Raw genomic sequence first — 9456 nt, forward strand, 5'->3', positions numbered from 1 at the left:
ATTATTGTGTTTTGACTGTGAAGAAAAGTCATTTATCCGTTTCCAGCATGGACGCAAAAAATTGTCAACGGACAAACTTATATTTGCTTAATTTTATACGGCCTTGATAAAAGACAAATTCTATTATTACGGGAGGAAAAACGGGATTCGTTCGGATGCAGTTTTATTCTTCGAAACGTTTCCGAACCAAGTGAGTCTAAGTGAAATCAAATGTTGTTTATGATTTTTTATTTACTAGTGCATTGAAAGCACGGTATAGCTTAGAACTATCAAAGGGCTGTCACGCAGATATTTAGTCGCGTTTTGAGCGATGATATGCTAAGTTCTTCCCCACGCCTAAAGCAAATCACTCGAAATATTAGCCGTAGTGATACTTTTTATTTTCGAGACAAGGCAATACTCTAGGATAAAGAGTTACCCTTTTACGCTTAATTCCAGGTTAGCGGTAGCCTTGTCACAAACAACGGCACACTTCAATGAATTAGAAAGTAAACAAGCTCCGATTAAACAAGATTAACAAGGGTCATTAAACCCCGAACTTGAGAATGATGTAATGCATATTTCATTTTTAGTTCGATGAGTGTCTCGCTGTTGAAAGCCTAAATGTTATAACTGTCCTAAATTTAATAAAATTTGGTCCTAAATGTAAGAAGTCTTCAGTGCAATCGTTTAATTCCGCCCGTGCGTTTTTGTTATAGCGGACATTCACATTTAGATGTTTAAGTGACAGCCGTTGCACCAAAGAATCCTTTGACCGATATTCATGGCATGTTGTGGGCTCGCTGATATTAATAAGTATAAGTATAATTTATTTACCGTCAGGTACACGGGGAGTGGTCGCCCAATCTCCCGAGCCGGAGGCTCATGATAAAAGTGACTGACTATAAAATACATTTACAAAGTCTGAGATTCTTAATTCTAAATTATTAGTTATCACGTTAAACTATTTACAAATGTATAATTAAGCAGAAGCTACGTATACGCAGAAGTGTCAAAAGATTATAGACAGCTTTTGCATTGGCAGCCGGTAAAAATAAGAGTTTTCAGTTTTCTTCTAAAAGACGATAAGTTAGGGGCGATTTTAACAGAAGGTGGTAGTTTGTTCCAGATGCGAGAGATGACAAATGAGTACGAATTGTGACGGAATTTGCTGTTGTAGGAATTTTGAGTTACGTTGAGGCCAGTATTTCTCAGGTTGTAGGGAGTAATTCGGGGTTCGAAGAGGTCGGCTAGGTAGCTTGGGCCGTTCTCTTTGTAGCATTTATAAAATATTATTAGCGAATGTTCTATGCGTCTGTGTTCCAGTGTGCTCATATCTGCTGTTCTAAGAGTTGATTCGTAGTTAATGCTTCTCCCCAAGTTCATTATTGTTCGGAGACCGTAGTGGTTTGCATCTTCTAACTTCTTATTAAGAGTTTTGCCGATGCCGATTAGTAGGGAATTACAATACTCAAAATGCGATAAAACAAAATTCCTATATAGAACTAGCAGTGTACTGGAAGGCACTAGGCGTTTAAGGCGGCGGAGTGCGGCTATCTTAGCAAATACTTTCTTTAACATCTCATTTATGTGTTCTTGAAAAGATAACTTATTGTCAAGGTGAACTCCGAGGATCTTTAGGTGCTCTTTAATGTCGATAGAAGCGCCGTTAAACTTTAAGTTATAGTGGTGGGTACTTTTGCCAAGGACCATTGCTTGTGTCTTGTCTCCGTTGGCCTGAAGATAGTTGTGGTCAAGCCAATCAGCGTCTTTTCACTTGCAAGAGACGTAGGTCGAGAAACATTTCCTACGAACTCTTATACTGATGTGCTTTTGGCATTAAATTGACAAACGTCAAAACAACGGGAACGCGGCTTAATACCTCTCTTTATATCACTGGCTTAGACTCTTAAATACAACAGATTTCAAGTGACAATATACTTGAGTGATAAATGAACCCAATAACAAGGAAAAGGAAGTCCACTGACCTATACGTCAGAGAAAGTCAGTGAGTCAGTTCTGAGTTGAACTGCTCACTTGGAATGGCTACTGGGTCGACACCGACCACATAAATTTTCCTTAAAAATATCGCTCTCGAACGTGGCCTTCTAGGCCCTCCACATAGTTCGAAAGCACAGGTATCCTAAGGAGAATATTCTCTTGTGATTCTGGATTTTTTTTCATCAGGAATATCCATAAAACGATTTGACAGAGGGCACTGTAGAGATGGTAATATATCTGCATGAAATTTCACATCTGAGATGGGCACCAACATGGCGGACGCTTTACTTGCAAAAAAAGTATGACGTCAGCCGCAAACCGAGAATTGTACTTAAGAGTTTGAGCCTGTGATATATGGAGAGGTATTGGTCAGCCTACTCATTGTTTTGCCAGCTATCATTTGCTGCTAATTGTTCATCAGTGTAACGGTTTGCAGCCAATGCTTCTTTACTTAAGTCCAACAAATAAGAAGACGCTGATTGATATCAGCAAACCCGCAATGTGACATGAATACTGGTCAGAGGATTTTTGTCACTTTAACATCTCAATGTGGATGTGCGCTATCAGGAGTTAAACGATTGCATTGGAGGCTTATTACATTTAGGACTTTATTACATCTAACCAAATCATATTACATTTAGGTCTTTATGACATTTAGGACGGTTATTACATTTAGGCCTTCAACATCCCACTACTTTAAAAAGATCCGCTACAATAATTTTCACACGTGAACATGGCTTAGTGAAGGCACCATTACATTAAACATTATCGTTTATTTTTACCCATGCGCGACAATCTTTCCAGTTCTTTTTCTTGTCTAGGAACACTTTTCCAGACCTATTACTTTTAATTACCGCTCGAGGTGTGGATAAAGACATCAGTGCGGAATATTCCATGCTGACAGCCGAGTTTCGGTCACTGTCAAAGTATGTCATGGCGATATTTCTCTTTTGGAACTTCAATTTGTTGTCTGTCACAGTCGATGCACTCTGCAAATATGAAGTGCAAGGTTTGAGAACATGCTCCTCAAAATGCAATTTTGCAATTTTTGTTTTTATTAAGGGGCTCCCTCTGGGTCTAAAGTGATGTAGTTGTGAAGATCATAATAGATCGTAATAGAAAACTAAGAATCAACAGCCAAGCCATCGGGGCGTGACAACTTATATCTAAGTAGGATTCACAGATCGTCATTAGTGGATGAATGCAAGATTTGAGAAAAAAAATTAAGATACAGCATTGCTCCAGCGTATTCTATGTGAGAAAGAATTTTGCCATACTTAGATCTATTGAAGATGTTGCTGGGAAGCCCTTTTCTTGTTGGAAAAATGAAAAGAAGCGAATTGTACAAAGAGTCTGTTACATCTTCAGGCCAGAATTTTCACAAAGATGATTTCACTCGGGCATCTGGCTGGCATTTACAATTACATTTCATGACTAAGGTCACACTTGGACCAAGGCCTTTTCCACGCATCGTTCTCAGTGACAACAGGGACTTACCTTCACCACTAACTTTTCATCCTCCACAGCTATGATAAAGTCTGGCTTTTTGTAGGGCTTGAAGGAATACACTAGGTTTTGACCTGAACATTCTCTCCTCAAGACAAACTCTGTGAACAAAAAACAAGTAGTATTCTTGAAAACTTTTTTCCTGTCGGCCACTGCATTGCTGATAACTCAGCTTTGAATTGATTCTATTATCTATTTTAGTAGTATCTTGGTATCTTAATCCTTTAACTCCCATGCCTGACCAAGACAGAATTTCTCCTTATAATATCAATACAAAATCAAGCCGACAAGTGATGAGAATATAGAAAAATATCAATTAGGGAACTAATAGTTGATCCAGTACCAAATTCTCCAAACTAGCATCATGACAGATATAAGGCGGACAGTAAGGAGAATTATAAAAGTGATCTTGGGAGTGAAAGGGTTAAGCTGTATTACAACTTCATGCTCCGGAAAAGAATCTAAGAGCATGTATTTCTTGTAAAGAAGTTTTTCCCATGTAATCGCCCAGATTTTTGGTTTATTCTCATCGCTGTAAAATCTTATTTCCGTTTCCACATATGCATTCTGGCAACCCATGACACCCTCTTTCGATAAAACGAACTGTAACCTGCCTATCTACATTAGAAATCGCTGGACTGATGCACAGTTGAGACGTCTAAGAGTTTACCTGCACAAAGCCTGCGTAGCTGACTGCGGAAGTTGCATGTGGTCTTTTAAAGACACGTCAAGATATTTTAATCGGATTTTCTGTGACTAGTAAAAATTTCCCTTTACGTGGGGGGATTTAGAAAACTTAGGTTTGTTTAAGTAGTCAAACATTAAAAGGCAAAGAGAAAGAAAGAAAGAACAAGGCCGATACAATATGACATTTAAAGACGGGGATTTTAATTTTGGATGAAATTTTTAAGATTCTCAAACCATGACATAACTCCTTTGTGCATGATCAATATACTGTAAATATCAGTCATCTCACTTGTCCCTGTTGCTCCTCTACTCCCCGTGAAGGACAGACTGAATTCACCGCTGAGGTTTTCAGTGATTAACAAGAATCTTTTGGCTTTATGTTGACGTGCCATCGACTCCATGTTGACTGTAAATTCTGTGAAGTCGGTTGGGCGACACCTGGGCATCGGAGAACACCAAATGCCCGGCAAGAAAAAAATCAGCTGTCAAAGGCAAAAGAAAAAGAAAAAAAATGAGCTTAAAAGTTCTGCTTTAATCGTGGAAAAAATCAGCGCATTTACTGTTACCTACTCATACATAAAACATTTACATCTGCGATATCGCTGTTTTCTTCTTAAGCTAAGCTCAGCAAGTGCAAATCAACCCAAGGTTACTGAAACTGCACTTTCATTTTCACGCATTTGCTACCACAGCACATTCTACAATTTTCAAAATCCCCGAGCACCCATTCTGCTCTGATAGCTTTTTTTGGTTTAGTCAGAGCCAAACGACAAGTCATCACTGCAATGAGGAACAAATATCCGTTAAGTGAATTTCTTAAATTAAATATTTCCCTTCATGGGTGAATTTGTACATAATCGACAACTCTATATTTGTGATTCATTCACGGATGAAGATAAAGCAATTATTTGAAAGATCTGCAGCCCAAATTTCAAAATTACTTTAATAGTAGTAATTTCTCAATTTTTGAATGCTCTACGATTTACCGAAAATATTGCTTTCCATGTAAGCTGTTCAGTAGAGATTGAAAGAGCCCTTATTTTGAAAAAAACTGAGATCTAATTAAAGCTGTACTTCTAAGTTATAAGTGTCAAAAATTCAACGGGTACTTTTATTTCATCAATAATTCTTGAGATAAATTGTTTGGCCCCTCGAACAGAGTTGGCATTTAAAGTGAACGCGAGAGGATTTTAAATCGTCATTATGCTCAAGTAGTATTTAAATTCTAGTTCTATCCGTTTGATAATTCAAGCTAAAGATGAGAAAAGTACTTGGACTGACTACATCTTGAATTGAATTTGCAGAATACAGAAACAAATAGAAGCTAATTGCACTAACTTACCTTGATAAAGTAACAAAATTTAGCCTCCTCCATTATAGCTCGTCGTAAAATGCTTTAACTAAAGTGAAAATAGCTCAGCACTGGACTAATTGTCGTTGATTTTGAAAGTGAAAACAAAGGGAAAAAACCCACGAATTTAACAAAAGAATATTGTTAACAGACAGAAAACGAAACAAAATTTAGCCTCCACCATTGTAGTTTGACGTCAATTGCGCTGAAAGTGATACCTCGGCAATTCTTAGCTAAACTAGATAACGCGAGTTCTTATACCTGAAACTGAAAAGAAAAGAGCTGGATAAGAAAAACCTACGAAACGATAACAAAAGAATATTGATGACAGAGCAGACCGAATATATCTCAATGAACGTTTGGTGCGTACCGCTAAGGATTTTAACGAGTTGTGTCTTTTTTAACGATCGAGCTTGTAGACTTCTTCGTGCAGTTGGATAATAAAAATTACTCCTCGATTTTAACGAGGGGGTATCCAGTGGTGATGATGTGCGTTTGAAATTATATGAGAAGACGAAGTGAAACGAAACTAGGTAAGAATCCCAAATTTAACAGGGCATGTCTGCTGCTTATGATCACAGAAAGTTCTCTTTACAGTAAGTGGTCATTGCTCTGCGCAAGAAAACAGCGACTATTAAGTGACCACACTGATGTTAGTCCTAATTGTTGCTGCAATAAATTCGCCTTTAGAATTCCTTATTGCGTAAAATGGTAAGCGATTTTTTCTGACTCCCAAACGAATTTGACCGCAAAAGTATGAAGAAGAAAACTTGAGGTTGAATATTTTCTGATAGCAGTGTTCGATAGCAGACATGTTTTATCAAAACAAGACACAAACAAATTTATCACCACCTTATGAATAATAACTACGAAACTTGATCTAGGTTTTGAAAATAATTAAAAAAATAGAATTCTAAGGTATCTCATACAATTGGTGAAGGCAACTGAACTATAGACAATCCTACTCAATCGAGAGCAATCTAACACTATCCATGAATTCGAGTAAATTCAGAAATACAGCAAAATGAAACGGCTCCTTTTCTTTGGTTTTGATTACCAAACCATCGAACCATAAACAATGAAGCTCAATCGAACCGATAAAATATTTTCTAAGGCTACCTGAATACTTTCTGTAGTTGGGGGAACAAAACCGAACAACTCATCTTTTAGGAATGGAATTACCGAAGTGTTTTAAACATAATAACAATGAGTGAATAATTTCCCTCAACAATCAGATGAAACCAAATCATCTTCTATTACCCCGACCGACGCAGCTCCACAGTTTTATCAGAAACTTACCCCCCTTTATTTAGTTATTTTATTGCCTCATTCATTTGGAGATAATGATTCAAGATATTTTGACAACCCACGTACATTAAATATTATGTTTTTATAAGCTTGACCGACGATTTGGTTCTTTGCCAATTTGAATAATAAATCAATTACAGAGCGGCTTGCTCTTACAAAGCTGCCTTTTCTTTTAAGGTACGTCCCATTCTTTCCTAATTTTTCGCATCTTTTGTAGAGAACAAATCACGCTACTTTGTAGGAGCAGTTTAAGTGTTTCAGAAGAACTGTAAATATGCTCTGCAAGACTTTAGTAATATGCTGTATCTCATTCGTTCACCTACATGCTGCGACGATGAAGTGAACGCAGTGATTAGCGTCTGTATTGAAATAATAATGTGATCAAAATGACTAGAACCACCTGTTGTACATAATGTACCGAGGGTCAGCCTATAAGTCACTGTTTGCGAATTCCAAGAGTAGCAAGGTAGAAAAAGTTCAATTGGAAACAGCTTCTCTGGAGGTATTTGCATGGAAAAGAGACGATGGTGTGCTAACCGTAAACCCCTTTCGTAATACTGTATTCATCACCAACAAACATAGCGCAAGAACTTTTCGGAAGCGAGAAAAAAAGTGAGATCAAAACAATATGCACCCAAGAAATCAAAGAGCCGGTTACTTAAAGATTACCAAGAAACTTCAGCGGCGTTAGGCGAACCTTACGACAAAATAAGATCTTGTAAATTTAAGATAGAATGTTAATTCATGTCACAAACATCTGCTTAATTTACTTTTTATAACCTAAAACAGTGCTGCTTTTGACTCTACTTACTATTTGGCTGGTCATTACACACTTCTTCAACTCATGCTACCGGAATATTGCTCAAATCAGGCTTGGATTTTCAACTTTGACTTTTCGTGTTTCCGCAAAACTATTTTGTTTACTTAACTCACGACAACAACTTGAGTACTCTTTAAATATTTCTTTTACCACTGGCACTAAAAAAAATACACCATTAGTCTCATTAATTTTCTTTTGGCAGCTTAATTTGTCGGCGGTGCTTTATTTTGCATTCAATTATGATAGTTATCATTTGTATAATGCTCAGGGAGCATATTAAGTAAAGTGCTTCATGGTCGCCGTTTGAAAAAAATTTGGCATGTATATGGTAGCTTTATTCTTCGGAGCACAATGTTCGAACATTCATTCCAGCACTTTGAAAGGCTGAGTTTAGGGGGACTCTGTCTCCGTCAGGCACTCGTGAACAATTTAATTAACCGGTCTTCCTTTGTTTCAAGATTGTCAGTTTATATGAATGACGAAACTAGCTAACATGCAAAAGAAATGTCCAAAAAAGGTCTGTTTTAACAATTTTCTCACTTTTAAAATGTATAGGCAATCCAATTTTTATTATTCTGAAACTTGGATTCTAGCAATCTCTATTTTATTAACATTTGATTTTTAACAGCACGGAAAATGACAGAAGGAAAATTCCCGTTTATTTATCCGACTAAATTAAAGTCAAACTAAAAGATGAAACTGAAACTGCAAATGCGAAACCTCTGATGTAATCTACGATAGCGTTGTCATGAGTCAGATTTCCCTTTTCAGGGAAATTTCGTTTTACGGCGACCAAATAATCCAGCAATGTAGCTTTAAAAGTTACATCTTCCATCAGTAGAGCTATAATAATAGTCATGCGCTGAGGTCAAGAATGACTTTGTACTTGTCCAAAGACTTTTTCGTTTTATTTTGTTTTTTTTTCTTGCGTTACATTAGCACATCATTTCAAGCTTTTAGTGGGGGAAAACATTTGCATTATTCATGTCAATCGCATTAGAGAAGAACCCGCTTCGATGAACCTACATGATGTGTAGCGGCTGCCACGCCTTTGCTACCGAACATTGATTTGTTATAAGTTTGTTTCGTGTAAAACGTGTTAAACCGCAATGGTGACGTTATTGTTTGTCCATTGGGAACGTGATCTTTAAGTTCCACCCAGAATCGCATTTTGGTTAGTTATCTCGTGTTGGGCTAACGATAAGACGTGTTTATCGAAAAGCACCCTTTTGCCCACCTTATCTCGAAGTTCGTTTTGGTCAACCCTTTACAAGCGGGACTGTTATATAAGTGCTTATGTTCCTTCTCTTCATACTTGTTTAAACATCTAGTCTTTCGGTAGTTTCGCCCAGTTTTTTATACCAGTTTCTTTGCAACTTTGTAACACGTGGCTTACGTTGTTCATGCTTTGATAGGAAGCCGCTCGTTTTTCCCACTCGGTTATTAGTTTTGTTAGAATTCGTTTGCAAGCGGTTCTCCTTTATCCTTGAAGATAGTCTTTTGTGATTTTGTTTCAGAGTTTTAGCTAGTCTTTTGGGATCTTGCTTTTATATCGGAATGATTGAAATGTTGGTTCGTGTCTTAGAATTTAGCTTAGCTTCTTTCAGTTAAGGCATATTTCAGTTAAGGATAAGTACTTAGATACCTCGACTACGCTAATAAAACGATTCAAGTAGTGCGTCTTCATTAGCGAAACTCATAGTTGTCGTTGAAATTTGCTTCGCTTGTGTCGGCCGCTACATGATGAATCAGTTTAACAAATAGATTCCAAGTTGCCGTGCGTCTGTTCAGTAATAGATCACAG

The 9456-nt window shown here is 37.3% G+C and overlaps 2 protein-coding genes across 4 annotated transcripts in view; one reads left to right on the forward strand and one right to left on the reverse strand.

Annotated features, from left to right (window-relative positions):
• Positions 1-270: 270 nt before the first annotated feature.
• Positions 271-9456, reverse strand: part of LOC131782072 (uncharacterized) — a 34860-nt gene continuing 25674 nt past the window's right edge. Inside the window, exons 1-5 of one of the 3 annotated variants that reach the window (XM_059098785.2) lie at positions 7644-7793; positions 5516-5791; positions 4463-4655; positions 3478-3587; positions 272-2969 (exon numbers count right to left, since the gene is read on the reverse strand). In XM_059098785.2, the coding sequence (XP_058954768.1) occupies positions 2739-2969; positions 3478-3587; positions 4463-4655; positions 5516-5548 (567 nt within the window). In that variant the 5' untranslated portion in view covers positions 5549-5791; positions 7644-7793 and the 3' untranslated portion in view covers positions 272-2738. Of the gene's footprint in view, positions 2970-3477; positions 3588-4462; positions 4656-5515; positions 5792-7643; positions 7794-9456 lie in introns of those variants that run through there. The other 2 variants (XM_059098787.2, XM_059098786.2) reach the window with 2 other exon arrangements.
• LOC131782071 (methyltransferase-like protein 27) overlaps positions 8757-9456 on the forward strand; it is a 16176-nt gene continuing 15476 nt past the window's right edge. The window contains exon 1 of the mRNA XM_059098783.2: positions 8757-8938. The gene's annotated coding sequence lies outside the window, so the exon portion shown is untranslated. The remainder of the gene's footprint in view (positions 8939-9456) is intronic.

Source organism: Pocillopora verrucosa, chromosome 10 (assembly GCF_036669915.1).
Source record: "Pocillopora verrucosa isolate sample1 chromosome 10, ASM3666991v2, whole genome shotgun sequence".
Lineage (NCBI taxonomy): Eukaryota > Metazoa > Cnidaria > Anthozoa > Scleractinia > Pocilloporidae > Pocillopora > Pocillopora verrucosa.